The sequence below is a fragment of the Staurois parvus genome, unplaced genomic scaffold, assembly GCF_062004578.1.
Source record: "Staurois parvus isolate SC_StPar_1 unplaced genomic scaffold, SC_StPar_1.0 ptg000607l, whole genome shotgun sequence".
Taxonomy (NCBI): Eukaryota; Metazoa; Chordata; class Amphibia; order Anura; family Ranidae; genus Staurois; species Staurois parvus.
Genome location: NW_028318403.1, coordinates 3,690,360 through 3,707,736, shown reverse-complemented (window position 1 = coordinate 3,707,736; position 17,377 = coordinate 3,690,360). Strand labels below are relative to the sequence as shown.

At 39.0% G+C, this 17,377-nt stretch overlaps 1 protein-coding gene across 1 annotated transcript in view; it reads right to left on the bottom strand.

The window, feature by feature from the left end:
- The window catches only part of DNAAF1 (dynein axonemal assembly factor 1), a 28,835-nt gene that overhangs the window by 2,460 nt on the left and 8,998 nt on the right, over positions 1-17,377 (bottom strand). The window contains exons 5-12 of the mRNA XM_089692879.1: positions 14,923-15,144; positions 13,706-13,872; positions 11,579-11,700; positions 9,724-9,887; positions 6,592-6,921; positions 5,437-5,543; positions 3,425-3,499; positions 1,024-1,354 (exon numbers count right to left, since the gene is read on the bottom strand). Coding sequence (XP_089549005.1) covers positions 1,024-1,354; positions 3,425-3,499; positions 5,437-5,543; positions 6,592-6,921; positions 9,724-9,887; positions 11,579-11,700; positions 13,706-13,872; positions 14,923-15,144 — 1,518 coding nt within the window. The remainder of the gene's footprint in view (positions 1-1,023; positions 1,355-3,424; positions 3,500-5,436; positions 5,544-6,591; positions 6,922-9,723; positions 9,888-11,578; positions 11,701-13,705; positions 13,873-14,922; positions 15,145-17,377) is intronic.

Below are 17,377 nucleotides of genomic sequence, written 5' to 3'. Positions count from 1 at the left end.
GGGCGGGTCCACATCCCTGCCATGGGTGCTGAAGTCGGAGAGCTGGAGGGACAGGCAGAGTATGCAGAAGGTCAGTGTGTAATCCCCGACCCTAGTGACAGCACTGCAGCTTCATGTAGTAGGTAGGGGGGAGAGGGGGGGGGAGAGAAAAAGGGCAGGCAGAGAGAGAGAACGACAGAGAGAGAGAAAGAGAGAGAGAGAGAAGAGAGAGAGAGACAGAGACAGAGAGAGAGGGGGTCTTGCTTTAAAACTTACCTTTTTGTGGAGAGATCAGCAAACCCCGTATAGGTTGCAAGCCGACAATCCCCACAGGATGGATCGGATCTGCGGATTGGGGAGGATAATGGATCAGACTCTGATCCATTATGCTCAATCCGCAGATCCGACCCATCCTGCGGGGATCATCGGAGGGGGTGTCACCAAGTGTTACCGCACCGGGTGACACCAACCCTAGGGAAGCCACTGCTGGTACCCTAGACAAAAATGATCTTTAGATCCTTTCAGTGCAGCGTGGGGGACCCACTGCAAAGGTAGTTTTATTATTTCCCTGTTTACTTTTAAGATGAGCTGTGACTATCCTAAATCCAGCATTTATAGAGGACAGACATTCTTTGAGCTGAATCCAAAAAGTGAGTCATATCAAGAGAGACATAGGCAAAGCGAAAATCAAAACTCCATTATACAAAAAAAGCACCAACACCTTCCCAGTGGAATTTATAAAGTAGGGAATACCAAGACAGAACAGACCAGAATTTGTTGTTGCATCTGGTGATTTTTTTCTACCAATCCTATTTTGCTAGAACTGACAGACTTCCTTCATACATGAGCCACTGTCAGGGCTCTTGATACATGGAACAGAACTTGGCAGTGAAACTGTCATCTAAGCCCCTAGGATTACAAAGTCTAACAGCCAGGTTATGGTATTCATATTAGAAGTAGCTGCCAGTATATGTTTCTTTAAAAAATATAAGGACTACAGTTTCTTTATATCTGTAAATAATTATAAATTATTCCTATACTAACCTGAAATTAGTGCACTCAATGATTCTATGCAAGAGCTGCAATCCACAATATTATCTTGTGCTCTATCATCCTCTTTCGAATGCCTGTCGTCCAGCTCCTGAATAAGAGGTCTGTCTCTTGGTTTCAAATGCCCAATATCCACCCCTCTGTGTTTTTGCTGATGGACTTCCCTCAGGGGTAGCTCATCACTGGGCTTACTGAATATATTTAGCACAGGATGCATTGGCTGGACATTTTCATAAACCTCTGGCTTCACATCATTTCTCTCCCAGTCACCTTCACTGTCATCACTGTCCCCAGATATCACTTCGATCTTTGGTCGATATGTCTTCTACAAACAGAGATAAAAATGTAAAATTAAAGAAAAAACCCACAAGACATGAACAAAGTAAAGGTGATGTGCATGCCAATGGTGTAACTGAATAAGGGCCTCCCCCCCTCCCCCTAGGGAAAAAAAAAAAATCACATTCTATTGAACGTTCAGTCACCTTTAACAAAGTGATGTGGGTGACTTATTCTCTTAAAGCCCACAGATATCCCTGGAGAATTCAATATCTACAATAAAAGCATTTTCTATAGCATACCTGACTAAACCATTTCTTTGTAAACACCAATAATCTATAATGAAAACACAATATCAGCTAGCAGAGTGACTTTGTTGAACCCCTTCCTACCCACTGTGTATAAATGGTCCCCAGCATAATGTCCCATGCTGGTGACGCATTTATTTTTTCTTTCCTTGTAAGAGCCAGCAGTCAACACCTAATGCAGCTGGTGGCTCTCAATCCTGGCACTGACAGCCTGGATCCCCACTGACAATCTGGAATCAGAGTATGTCAGCTAAGTCATAGTGGTCACATTCAGTTGGAGGGCTTCTCTTCAGTGCCTTCAGTTTAATGCTGTAATTATCATATTAGATTGTTAAAAAAAAAAAAAAAAATTTTTACAAATTTTTCAGTCTAACATAAAATAACTGGACAGGGTTGTTTTAAAACAGAAATTACTGGACAGAGTGAAACCATACTTTTTACACCAATGGTGACTGACTTAAAAATAGTAAATGGACCAGACACTTCAAGTGGGCTAAACAAAAGCAGCAAATGCTTGAATGTTCAGGTGCATTATGGACACTTAGGCAGCCCAATTTAAAATTGGTGAGCTGTAACACACCCTATTGCCTGAAAATTTTGGGCCTGCTGCATATTTTTCAAACAAACAGCAATGCATTTTGAAGAGAAAGTTTGACTGATCATTGGTGCTGGTGACCTTAATAAAAGACCCCCAACATTAGTGACAGTGGCTGCAATAATAAGCCCGAGCATTGGTGTCAGTAACCACAATAATAATATCCAAGAATTTGCTGATGACAATGGTATCATTAGTATTAACCAGCATGAATTTATGAAAGACTGACTTCGCGAGCCCATCCCGTTAACATTCTATGAGGAAGTGAGCTTTAATATGGGTAGTGGAAGTCCTGTGGATGTGGTGTATCTAGATTTCACTACAACATTTGATACAGTACCCCGTAAATGCTTAATTTACAAACTGAGGTCTGTTGGCATTGACAAGAGTGTATGTACTTAGATAGAAAACTGATTACAGGAGTGCATCCAGAGGGTAGTGATAAATATCTTCTGGATGTTCTAGAGCTGTAAGTGGGGGTACCCTAAGGCTCTGTCCTGGGACCAGTTCTGTTTAATTTTTTCATAAATTATGTAAAATTTGGTATAAATATTTCAATATCAGTGATTGCTGAAGATACAAAAGGTAAGCAGGGCATTAACATGACAAAATGTGGAAAATTTCAAGGGGTAGGAATATTTTTTCAAGGCACTGTATTTTCTTACCATGGAGATCTGTGGAGACACACACTTTTCAAAATGCTTGCCACACCTATATTTTTTGATTAGTATTATGCTAAATCTAAATACTTCCAAGTTCATAGTGCCCAGGTAATCATGACAGAAAATACACTTTTCATAGCCATGTTTTCTGCAGCTTTGTGGGTTTGATTTGCAGCCACAAGACCATCTCTGCACGTCTAAAGGAGTGTGACCAAGAATTTTGGGCTTAAGTCAATTACATCAGTTTGGAAAACTTTTGAATTCATTGACAGGTGAATCTGACCTGCAACTGACCTCCTTTTCGACATAGGTCTTTTCATAGATCTATAGGAGGGCGTTAAGTACATTAGTTGAAGCAATTGTGAGCTCACATAAGGTGACTGGCCAACACCTTAATTAACCCAGTCATGCATTGAAGTCAATGATGTTTAGATGCTTAAGCCAGATTTAGCAGCATCAAGCCAGCAATAACTAACAAATTTGCAATGCTAAATATTTGTTATAAATTCTGGTAATAAAAAAATAACTATATTTAAAATAGTTGAGGTATTTACCTTGTTATGTCCAGTGTTATTTTGTAGATCTCCAGAGAGTTCATCATCTTCCACATCTTCCAAATCAGGCAAATCCTAAATTATAAAAAGCATTAGCAGTTATTCTTACCTACTATTTTCAAAGCTATTAACAATTGATATTACCCAGCATGTTAGAGAAATTTAGCCAATCCAATCACTATAACCCTAGCTTCACACTTAAGCGTTTTCCACAGCGTTCTGGGTTTTACAGTCCATTTAACCATGATTTCCTATGAGACTCGTTCACATCTCCGTGTTTTCACCCGGTCACCCAGTGCATTTTTTGGAAAGGGTCAGGGACTTTCTTAAACGCAAAAAGTTGTGTTTTTGGTTCTATAGACTTTAACCTCCCTGGCGGTTTAACTAATCTATATTTTTGAACGTCAAAGCGGTACATTATTTTGCATGGAAATTTGTTGTTTTTTTATTGTAGGCCTGTAATTCTTAGGAATAACTCACTTAAATCTGTCCAAACAAGAGTCTAAGTAAACATCCCGGGCATGATGAAGTTTGAAACACGAAATCATAAATTATAATATAATAAATAATTATAAAAAATAATAATAATACATTTAATTCAATAATGTAATCAAACCAAAAACACTGAAATTTGAAATAGAGCACCAAGTTTGCACATCACTGAGCTCAGTTGCAGAATCGTTTTCAGTGTCTGATGACGAATTTCCCCACTAATCATCGCTCAATTCTGCAAGTGATTCTAATTCACTATCTCTGTTTTCTAGCTGGTCTAAAACCGCTTTTGAGCTAAAGGGACGCTTTTTGGATGCCATGAACGTTCTCAAGTTTCCAGGCAGAAAGAAAGGTAAAAGTGCAGGCAGGGCACAGGACAAAGCACTAGGGACAAAATTTAGGTGAAATGGTTTGATACAGTAATGTAATACTAACAGATTACAATGTATTGTGTGTATGTCATATTTTTACTTTTTTGAATCTCCCGCTGGTTCTGCCCCCTTCGTACTGACGCTCGCAGGGAATGGAACCCCGAAGACGGATGCTGGCATCGGCTGGAGGGCATCGCAGGATCACAGGACAAGGTAAGGATTGGGGGATCACAGGAAAAGCACTATACAGTAATCAGTCATGTTCAAGCAAAAATGCTGTTGTGTTTATTTTCCTTGCATGTGATTGAGTATTCTTTGCAAAGCGAAATTTCACCACATTCACTAAGCTCTGGGGATAATTCATATGCAAAGTGCAACATCACTTACAAAGTGAACAGCCCATTTGCCTTTTGTAAATCAACCTCATTGAGTTGGTTCCATGCTGCAGACATATGATTTTAAGATTGTTGAAAGTGCTGTAATGTGGAAATCTCTCACAGATTTATTGGAGACTGGACACTTTATTAAACGGAGTTAAAAGCTAAACATTTTTCTAGGCCATTTGTTGTTGTGCCAACACTCCATGTCCATTGTGTGTTTTCTTTTATGTTACCACAAGGAAGCATTTTATATTAATTTCACCGCTAGTTAATCACACAGTAACAACTGGACTGATCTACTGTAACATTTACTTCAGGAACTTAATAGGGTTTACTAAAGGCATATAGGCTGTTGTTCACTTTGCAAAGGAATGCAAAGCAAAGAATACCCAATTATGTGCAAAAAAAAAAAATCAGTATATTGTTTGCACATGACTAGATTATGGAAGTTAGCAGAGCTTCACTTCATTCACTAAACTAAGGAAAAATTCCCTTGCAGCCTGTTTGCTTTAAGTAAATCAGCCAAAGTGTCTCTGTGTTAAACTTTTTTTTATCTTGCTCACAGTTTGTAGATTTGCTTATGTGTGTGTACTTTTAACATCTGATGTATTATGCCATGTCATTTCTCAATTTGATTAGACAAGAAAAATCAGCATTGTGATAACAGTGTGTCCTTTTGAAAATCATAAATGGACAAAAATAACCTACGGAACCATCTTTTATACATCAGTCAAAACAAAAAAATAACATATAATTCATTCACACTTACATCAAGGTAAAGCTTTTCTGTAACTTTCAGAGGGACAGTTTCAATATCTTCAGCATCAACAAGACTAGTAGTCAGGGAGCCTTCCACGTTCATGTCTTTGTATGAAGCTATGAACAAAGTGGGATACAATTAAATTATCTGAAGCTTCAGGTGGAAAATACTAAAGTCCACTGTTATGCAATGTTAAACTGCATTCGTTTCCTTAGGCGCACAAATACATTTCGTGCTTGTGTACTTTAATGCCTTTTGACTATTGGGCTTGTGAGTATGTTTTTATCTAATTCACCTATAAAGTACCCAAACATAATGCATTAGGCTTTTGTGTCCTTTCTGTTCTTGTAGTACTGGAATTCCCCTATTCGAAGACGGCTGCACCGCCTACATGTCAAGTTTTGGGTTGCTTGTCCTTGGCTCATCTCCACATTTAAAGCTGGGGGCCCCTACCATTTGAGTGTCACGTTTGTCTCACAAATACACTGACCCGTGGCCTGTCTTGAAAGACTAAACATATTATCTGAGTCATGACACAGATTTGCAGTTTAAAATGAAGTCACCAAAATGTACACTATATGGCCAAATGTTTGACTTTTTGAAGATCCCTTTTTAAAACCATGGGAATTAACGAGACATACCCTTTGCAGCTATAACAAAATCCACCTCTCTTAAGCAGCTTTCCACAAAATTGTAGAGTGTATCCATAGGAATTTAAGCCTGTTCAGCAAAAAATAGCATTTGTGAGATGAGACACTGCTGTTGGATGTGATGAATTTGTTTGCAATTGGTATTCCAATTTAACCCAAAGGTGGTTGGTAGGGTTGAGTGGCTCTGTGTTGGCCACTTGGGATTTTCCATATCAGACTTGTCAGACCATGTTTTTATAATGCTGGCATGTCCACATAGTAAATTATGTGAAATAGGCTCATGGTAGGGTGAAGGTAGGCATTGAAAGGCAGCATTTTATATAATAAATTATATCCTGCAGAGTTATTTCATTTAATATGTATAGAATATATGTTTAGACTGCTATGCTTATAGGAACTAGTGCATTTGTTTGCCTCAAAAAGAAGCAATTATAAAGAGAAATTGTAAACCATATGTTATGCATCATGTTTATCAATTTCATCATAAGGTAGAGCTCTTTCACCATTAAATTACCCTGATTTGTGGTTTCATTGTTCTTTGTTAAATGTGTCTCCTGAGACAACAATTTGTCTTCATTGTGAGGAATGTCAGATGCAGAAATAGATGGGGATTCTGGTTTCCTCTGGCCTGGAACCTCATACTGTGTCTTCTTGTCTGCATCCATGAACTGTACAAGTGGACTCTTGGGAAGAAAGGTTTCCGTGTTAACTGTCTCAGGATATAACTCATCACAAGGCTCCATAGTCTCTTCAACAAACTTCTGGATCGTCTCTCGAGACTCTTCATTTCTGCAATGGTTTATCTGTCCCTCACAAGGTACAGTGATATCTTGTGGAATGGCACCTAAACAGTGAGTCAACAAGAAGTCATGACAGGTAATAAAGCCTTAGTTTAGCCAAAGAAAAAAAGCATAAAAATCAGCACAGTTAGTATAATGTGTCCCTTGTGTTGATTCTTCCTATCAGTAGAAATCTTCCTCTGTCCTACCCCACCCCCCTCAATCTTTCAGTGCATGATGGGGGTTAATACAATTAAGGGGCTCTCTGGAGCTCTCATCAAGATTGCTTGATTATGCCTGCCCTTTCCTGCCAGATATGCCATTCCTACAAAGCATACAAGTGTACTACAGCTTCTTTGAATGAGACAGAATCTCTGAATGGAGGGGCGGAGCTATCAGTCATTTGTCTGTCCTCCATTCATAGATACTGTGTCAGTCATAGAAGGGCTTGTATGGATTCTATGAATGGCGGATTTGGCAGGAAAGGGGCAGGCAGTCTTCATGAGAGTTTCTGACAGCCCCTTAGCTGTATTAATCCCTGCCACACCAGAAAATTATGGTAGCGGGGTGGATGGAGTAGGACAGAAGTAGATTTCCACTGAAAGGAGAAGAATTAACACAAGGGACACACCATACTAACTGTAAGTTATGTCCCTGGTGCTGATTTGTATGTTTTTATTTTTAGCTACATTTAGGCTTTAACGCAACTGACAGCAGACAACATTACTCTTTACCTTGCTGTTTGTCAACTAATCATTGCTGGCTTAAAATGCACTACAATTGCAAATTTCGAATATATTGGCCTAGAGCAGGGGTCTGCAACCTTTAAGACATAAAGAGCCACTTGGACCCGTTTCCGAGAGGGAAAAAAAGACTGGGAGCCGCAAAACCATTGCAACATTTAAAACAAATCCGACACTGCATATATTGCAAAAAGCGCTCTGGTCATGAAGGGGGTTTAAGGGCCCAGTAAGCAAAGGGTTAATCAGGGCCACAGTGTATCGTCCTAATCACAATCATAGCCTTAGTTCAGTGGTGGGCAACCTTTTTTTTCAACTGAGCCAAATCTCGCCAAAACCACGATTGAAATTTATTTTGAGAGCCACATTTTTAAAACTGAAAATTCATCCCCCATATAGTAATTCATCCCCCATATAGTAATTCATCCCCCATATAGTAATTCATCCCCCATATAGTAATTCTTCCCCCCTATAGTAATTCTTCCCCCCTATAGTAATTCATCCCCCCTATAGTAATTAATCCCCCATATTAAGTCCCCAAGTCCCCCCTGTGTCAATTCACTTACCTTTGCTCCGCGCGTTCCTCTCGCCGTGTTCCCGCGCCGTTCCGGTGTAGCATGAAAATCTTGTCTCCTATGAGGATGTCCCCCCTCGACGTATCTGCGCATGTGCCAGTTTCAGGCATTAGCAGCCGATCGGCGATCTCCGGCACATGCGCAGATACGTCGAGGGGGACAGATCCTCATAGGAGACAGATTTTCATGCTACACCGGTCTTCAGGGCGGACTGTGAGAGGAGCCTAGCGGGAGCCTAGCTCCGCGGGCCGGATTAAAAGGTCCGCCGGGCCGTAGTTTGCCCATTGCTGCCCTATTGCCTGTCACCTGGTGGGCAGTGTGCTCCGGAGCCGCAGCCAAGGTGAAAAAGAGCCGCATGCGGCTCTGGAGCCGCGGGTTGCCGACACCCGGCCTAGAGGATCAAATAAATTTCTACTATGTGTTGCACTGGCTGTCATTCATGCTGTATGTCTGCACACTGTCCTGTACCTTTGAAGGTAGGCAAAAGGATTAAAACTGACTATGCCAACACAGATTAACGTCTCTACTTTGTGTGGTCAATTTGGAAAGGAAGAAAGGTGACTGGCAGGATCAACCAGGTACTTCAGATAAAAGTACATGAAAATGATACAGACTATGGGGGAGATTTACTAAAACTGATCCACTCGGAATCTGGTGCAGCTGTGCATGACAGCCAATCAGCTTTTAACTTCAGCTTTTTCAATAAAGCTTTGGCAAGAAAACCTGGAAGCTGTTTGGTTTTTATTTAGAACCATGCAGTTTTAGTAAATAACCCCTATGATTTATAAAATACAAAGATGTGAACACACACAGAAAAAAAAATATTTAGGATAACATACACTTTAATAAGGGGTGCACACATGGCATGATTTTGCACAGCATTCTGGGTTTTGTAAACTGAAAACTAATCACTAGCTGCTCCTTTTCTGACTGTCTCTCCAAATTGAAATGCCTTGCAGAGCCTTATGAATGAAGCAATGAAAGATGGCATAACATCCCTCCTCCTATAATTTAGCAGTGTGTGTACTTCGAGCTTTAGATATTTCGTTTTACAGACAACACAACAATCACAGCAATTCAGAAAAAGGAGCCACATGAGATGGTAAAAAGAGTACACAAGCAAATACTATATTTGAAATCTTTATATATTTCAGATTTAGTTGTCTAAAATAAAATGTAAAAATTTGATCATTTTTAGCAATTAACTTTATACGTAATAAATTGTGTGTAAAATACTATGGGGTTGACTTACTAAAAGCAAATAGTCTTTCCACTTTGCAAGGGGATTCTCGCCTAGTTAAACAAATTAATTGAAGTTCTTCTGACTTTCATCATCTAATTCTGTGCCAGTAAAAATACTGTTTTTTTTTTTCTTGCACATGATTCGGTATTTGCAAAGAACTTTTAACCGCATTTACCAAGATTAGGAAAAATTACCTATCAAATTGAAAATTTCCTTGCAAAATGACCAGCCTATTTGTCTTTAGCAAATCAATCTCTATGTATTCCATTTAAAAATAAGTTATGTACACACTTGACAGAGTCCCATTACCTTCCTCTTCCGTCTCTTTTCTTTTCTTTTCTTCAGCCTTCCTTCTGATTTCAGATAAAGCATCAATACTGTCTTGAATCTTTTTTCTCTCTCTGGTCTCCCACTTTTCTCTTTCTTCTGTCTCAGCCTCTCTTCCCCCTCTGGCCCAAGCCTCTGCACAAGCTCTACAATACAAAATACTCAAGATTTTTTTTGTTTGTAGTAGGACAAGAAGACACTAATTTCACTATTTTACAGGATGGATGTAGCTGGGAACTCAAGGTCTTTATACCAGAGTTTTTCCAAGAAATAAAAAGGAGCAGGTGGGCATCTCAGCCCACTGCCTGTCAAACACTAAATTAATCTGAAGTGGAAATAAATACACACACGTAATTTACAAGCCCCAAATTTCATGCAAAAACACTAATGCAGGCCATAGATTTCCGATTTTCTTGCAGAATTATCGGCCGATAAAAAAATTGGCCGATATTCGTACCGTTAGTGGGGAAAAATGTCGGCCGTTTTTCTTAATTTTAAGAGATTTTGAAAATCGGCCATGCTGGAAAATCCTGGGACGATTTATTAGATCGGCCGATTTTCGCGGTAATTTATGGTCAAATCGGCCGTTCTTCTGGCCGATTTCACAATAAATTGACTATGAAGAAAAAGAAGTAATAGAAAAAATAGATTTTGCAGGAGAAGAAGAAATAGAATATCAAGAGGAATAGAAGAAAAGAGGAGAAGATGAAATAGATTTTGCAGAAGAAGACGGAGAAGAAAAAAAGTTGCAACATTGTATCTATTTGTGTGCATTTCGGATACAAATGTTTCTATTCAAGTACAAATAAATATAATGTTGTTTCTCTTCTTCTTCTTCTGCATAATCTATTTCTTCTGTCAAATATAATAGTGGGTCTCTATGGAGGGACACCGCTATTATATTAATTGACGGCCGTAGACGGGACTAAAACCCGCCAACTTTTCTTTAATTAGTGGCAACGTCGGCCGTCTTAACGACCGATTTACGATTTTTTTTTATTTAAAAACGGCCGATTTTCCCCTCGTCTATGGCCTGCATAAGTCACATCTATAGAAAGGGAAAAAGCAAAAAGCTTACCTTAGGTCCTGACTTCTGGCCACTTTGGCTAGGCCTGATTAAACTTTCCTGTGAGATCCTGGAAAATCTGAAGATCTCAAACCTTGTGAGAGTGCTCTACAGAAGAATACTAGGATGCATTCCTGCAATATTTGGGGTACCTATATTTCCCGGGAAGCTGAGTGATGCCACTCATGCTTAGCCAAAATGCAGGGTCTTCGATAATTTTTTTTTTTCCTTTTAGGGCCTGTTGACACCAGTACGGTGGTTCAATGCATGTTTCCAGCACCATGTTCAAAACGCACTGAGTGTGTGATCTGGTATGGGTGTGTGTCAATGTATTCCAAAGGACATTCCAAAAGCAGGGCGTTTGCTTGCACCGGATCGCATGGTACTGCAATATCATGCGATCCAGTTGCACTGCATTTTGCTATCCAGTGCGATTTCAGCCCGTTTAAATGAATGGGCTGAAAATCGCATTGCACTGAATTGCTTTGCATTCCTTTTTTTATTTTAGGTGTCACTTTACATAATAGGTTACGGGCCTGTAAATAGCGGGACCTTGTATTTTCATGTAGGTTCTGTTTTAAACCAAAATGTTTATGCAGGAAAATCAAAATAAATATTTGAGTATAATAGGCCATAGGTTATCACAATAAAGTAAATCCAGATTATTGTGATTTTATGATTTTCCTAGGCAAAATAATAACCACCATCCAACACAGAAATGAATAAAAAGGAATCTTATTACAGAGAAGATAATGTATGCGGTATTTCTACCTGTCTTTAGGAAACACTGGCCTATCATCCAGGTAAGTTAGCCCTCTTAGGCGGACAGTCACTATTTTTCTATAATTGGGAATCTTCTTAATGAGTTCGTTTCCAATCAGGTTTAAGACATGCTACAAAGAAATACAGACACATTATAGTTCTGACACACCATGAAAAGATGCAACTTGTTATGTGGTGTACACACTCTTTGTAGAAACAGGTATATAAACATATACACTCTTTTAGGCTTACCTGTGCTGATTTTACTTAAAGTGTAACTCCACTTTTTATGAGAAAAAGCAATCTCCTCTGGGTGGTCAATGTACACTGTGGGGATTTTAACAAATTTTGTAGCATAGTCCTACCTGTTTCTGAGTAGGACTGGCTTTTTTATTAGTAATCGGCTTATGCTCTTGCAGTGTTCTAATGAGGAAAGTGAAGGGTCTGCATCTCTTTAGAAATGATTAACCCTTTGGGAGTAAACAAAAATGAAATTTTAGTTTCAAAAGGTGCCTAAACCCTGCTTGTATCTTAGGTCAGCCTTTTGGGAAAGTCAGTAAGCCAATCGCACAAGCAGGAAATTATATTTCTAGGGGTGCACCGTACACCATTGGTGCGATTGGCTCCAGGTTGTCATATTGCACTGCACTTTACAGAAAATTACAGTGCTGCAGATTAAAAAAAAGAAAGGCAATTTTTATTTAACATTCAATTACAATATGACTTATGTAGCAAATGTATATGCTATATTATTTTTTTATTGCTATTTTTTCCTACAAAAGTGGAGTTATCCTTTAACAGCAGTGAGTTAGCATACAGGTAGGAGCCTAGTAGGAATGAGGTTGCATTTGTTTGGGCACAGGTCCAGCTAACATTTCAAAGAGGCAGGGATGCTCATGAGATCATTGGTCTAATATGGCCACATGGTCAGTGATGTTAAGAGCATCCCCACAGAGCAGCTGACGTTAAAAAAGGGCATGGATGCTCATGAGATCATTGACCTATTATGACCACCTGGTGAATGATGTCACAAGCATTCCTACCCCTTTGTTACATCAGCTGTGTGACAGGAAATCCTTTGCCCGCAGCTCATCAGACCAAGAATGAAAGCTGGCTCCTGGGTTCAGGCCCAAACAAGTGCAAGCTCATTCCTACTGCCTTAAAGTGATTCTAAAGGTTGCATTTTTTTTTAATTTTTAAATGCCAAACATGTTATACTTACTTGCTCTGTGTAATGGTTTTGCACAGAGCAGCCCCAATCCTCTTCTTTTTTGGGTCTCCCACCAGCGGTCCTAGCTCCTCCCCCCTGCAGAGTGCCCCCAATAGCAAGCCTCTTGCTATAGGGGTGCTCAGGTAGGCTCAGTCCCAAGCCACACTCCTGAGAATGGGCACTGTCCATTCACACACAGTGTGGCTCAGCCCCGCCCGAATCTCTTCTCATTGGCTCACTGGTTGAGAATGACAACAGCAGGAGCCAATGGTTCCCGCTGCTGTGTGAGCCAATGAGGAGAGAAATACCCAGGAGAGCCGCTGCTCTCATGTACATCACTGGATCAAGATGGGGCTCAGGTAAGTATAAAGGGGGCTGGGAGGGGAGCTGCACCTAGAAGGTGTTTTACCTTCTGAGTGCAGCTAAAAAACCTTGTGCCTTTAGAACCACTTTAAAGATCTGGCATTATTCCAAAACATTGCTTTCTGACTTTTTTTCTTCTTGTACAGTTGGAATAGGAACACTTTTTTATTGTGGTTTAGCAGCTGTTGGTATGATTTCTCCTTACTTCCTATCCCTTTGATTTGGACAGGAAGTAAGAGGAAATAGCTTCAACAGGTCATAAACAGTAAAAAAAAGCATTAAAAAAATGGATATCCCTTCTTTATGATTCTAAAGAACTTTTATTGCTGTGTGCCCCCTGAAGAGAGATTCCCCTATACAGAGTCTTCTATACAGGGCAGATTTATTTGCATTAATTTTCCCAGGACAGGTTTATGTTACTGCTACATTTATACGTTACCAAGTTTCAGAACATGTGATATGCCTAGCACTGCCTAAGGTAATGTGCATACTGTATGTGCCAAAAATGCTATGGTGTTGTGGCTAGGTTTGGATACAATGTATATCTACTTTTATATACATACCAGTTTTGGCATTTTCTCAAGGACATCAATTACAGCAGGATCATCTAACTTATTATGGGATAGATCTAGAACGCTGATATTAAAGCATTCTTGAAGGTGATTTACATCTTCCATGGTTTGCAAATGGTTGTGTGCAATTTGCAAGGTTGACAAAACTGGGAGACAAGCTGGAATACAAAAAAAAAAATGAGGCTATTAAATTCCTAACATACATCAAATGTTCTAATCATCAATTATAACCAATAGGCACTCCAGGTTTTTATAGATCTTCCTTCATCTTAGACAATGCCTGTATTCATTGTGCTTAAAGTAGATCTAAACTCTAACTATATGACATTTAGTCTGCTAAATCAATCTGTATCCTAAACAGCGATTATGTTTTAGTGTTTTATAACATGGTGTTTACACCTTTTGTATCCCGACATTGCTGATCTTCTGCAACCATCTTGCAGCCACTCCCTTTCTACAATCACTTGTTCCAGCACTGCCTGTATGTCTTTGCTCAGTACAGGCGCAATATGTCTGACAATGTGGTATGGCCACCTCTAGTCCGCATTGGAAGAGCACAGGGCAGAATAACAATGCAGGAGCACAATTAGAGAAAAAGATAGGTAGATCATCCCATACAAGGATCTTCATATTATAAGTTTTGCTAGTAAAAAATGGCTAAAAGAAAGACTGCTTATGCTTCTTGGAAAATCCATTATTGTTCGTTCCTGTTTTCAGGGCAGACTAGAAAGCTAAGTGTAGTTTGTTAAATATTTTCTATCAGATACTTCTATTTAAAGTATATGGAGAAACAACATTTTTTAATTGCTGGAGAAATTGACCCTTCTATTTGTCCTTTTGATCTTTGTCACTAAGAAAGAAGTGAGGACAATACTTAATTTTAGAGATGTCACCTGCAAAAAGAGGTACATTTTCCAATGGTGACACTGTCTATGCAGGAAATACTCTCAAATTGGAGATTTTCCCTAATTTCCTGTTGCAATTCCAGGACCAGAAGTGAAAGGTGATCTCCCTAATTGGACGCAGACTGCAAAAAAAACCCCAAAAAAACAACCTGACAAGGGTTTTAACTTGGCTAAAAAATAGTATTGGCTTTACATACACTTTAAGAGGTCCTATTGAACTGTGTAAAATTATTCACTGAGCCCCAGACATACAATTTCATTTCTCACTTATCAATAGTACTTGCTGTGCTTGAAGCTACTCACACAGGTTTTCTATTGTCCTGATGTAGTTGTTTGAAAGGTTAAGCGAATCAAGTTTCTGCAGGTGTTCAAGATTTTCAATTTTATTGATAATGTTCTGGTGTAAGAAAAGGCAACATAACTCTGTCTGAGCATCCAGATTCTCTATTTTTTGCAGACCATTACATTCCAGCCAAAGACATTTCAAGCCTGTATACTCCTCAAGATTCTCAATAAATGTAATTCCTTAAAAACAACAAAAAGTAAAAATAGTTTTTAAATACAAAAGTCAATAGAAATGACAAATGCACAGTAAAGAAATCAATATACAATATACATTTACTCCAGTTTGCCTTTCCAGGAGGAATAATGCATGATAATAGACAATGGTGAAATGGCAAATATTGCAGACAGAACTGCAATTTTTATTTGTAAAAGAGCTAGCCTACTTATTAAAAAAAAGAATAATAGAACTGGATCCTATAAGAAACATAACAACTTAATATCTTTAATATCTTTTTAGAGCATCTTAATAAATGGGTAATGTTTGTAGTATCTGGTAGGCATTGATGTTGAGACATCTGAATAATCTAATTGGGAAGGGGGGCATTGGCAGCTCATATGGAGCAGGAATTTTACATCTAAGTGGTAGGTAAATGGTTTAGATGTTGGTTATGTTTGAGACCAAAATATTTTATTCCCGTCATCTAGTTCCAATATTATAATTCCTCCACCAGCATGCAGGTTATCTGTGTACATTCACAAACCTTTAACAATGAGAGTAAATGGTGGGGTGCTGCAAAAGGGTATTATTTCACTTTAATTTAACCAATGTAGCACTTGCAGTGCAAGCTCAGAATGACCATACGTGACTTTTAACTTTTCAGTAAAACATTTCATAATATTCTATCTCAAAGTAGCTAAATAAGCTGAAATCCAAAAGGTTAGGGATGAAAAATGTTTTACAAGAAAAAGATGAGAGATGACAGAATGTGTTAAAACAGGAGTAAACTCTCTTTTTGAATTTGTACCTACAGGTAAGCTTACAATCAGGCTTACCTGTAGATACAATGAATAATGTGTACCGTTTGGGAAAGTTTTCACATCGGCAATAGCCGATGACATCACCCATGCATGCACAGTGATACTCTGCATTCAGGGCACAGAGTATGCCATGGAATGCAGAGCGCCATGCCGCCATCATGGCCCCAGCCTCTCAAACAGCCAGAGCCGGCGAACCCAGAAGAAAGACAGGGTGAAGATGGAAACATCGAGGAAGAAGTGACAGCACTGCACTGGAGGCCTCCGTTTACAGGGAAGTCTGTCATAATATGCTAGCATGCGGTGCATATTAGCACATTATGGGACAAACCTGCTGGGGAAAATATATATATTTTTTTTTTTTTTGTGGCAGTTTACTACTGCTTTTAAAAGCTGTTGATCACTAAGTGCTTACTAATGGCTTTAAGTCTTTAACTCCTGCATGAATATTCTCCCAAACAAAGTTTTCAAATAATACTACAATTGTTTCTTTGACCATCACCTTCAAGTTCAAGTCAAAAGTCAATTTTGCACTACTAACAATCAAGCTTATTTAATTAAACAAGGAACAATTTGTAAAATGGTGTAATGCTTAGCAACTTAGTGGGTCTGATGAAAGGGGTTCCGCACCAGAAACACGTTGGCGTGTACATCCATGTGTCAGCTCATGGAAACATTACATTGTCAAGGGTATAATGGAGGATTTACTTTACAAATAACAGATATGTTTGGTTTAATCTTTACCTGTGGGTATTTTTGAACTTTGATATAATAAAACTGAAGTGCTCACTTCACAAGGCCAGTCCGCTCACATTTGTAAGGCACTACTGGCCAGTATCTCCAGGTAGTTGCATATTTGTTTAGTTTCTCTGTGTTCTGCCCCCAGTTGGTTTGAATCCAAGGGTGCTCTGGTATGCATATTTCAAACAGCTGCAATGGTTGACTTGGCCCTGCTCCTTCCACCTTACTACTAGACAGCAAAACTGCAAATTAAAAGGATGAGCACTGAAACTACCTAGAGGTCATTCTCATAGCACTGGCACTTATAGATTATATTAAATGGAACTCCTGGTATGTTTTATTTTATACCACTAATAAGGAAAAATATTTTGTATACAAAACAACCTGGGAGATGCTCTGTACCTAGTGTACAAATTAATTGTGAAGTAGCAATAGCTACACACCTTTCTCAGGCCCACACTATTGAAACACCAATATTACTTGGATGCATGACAGTCACACTCTCTATATAGTACAACTTTCCTACACTGTGAAGATCCAAAAGGTTTCAATCATAAGCTTATATCTAGTCCTGGCAAAATTAAAATCCTGCATTCCAACACATTCTCCGTATACAGGTGTTAAGTGGTTTATATGTATCATATTAAAACACTTGAACCTTACTGTAGATTTTGACTATTTGTGTACTTTACAGAAT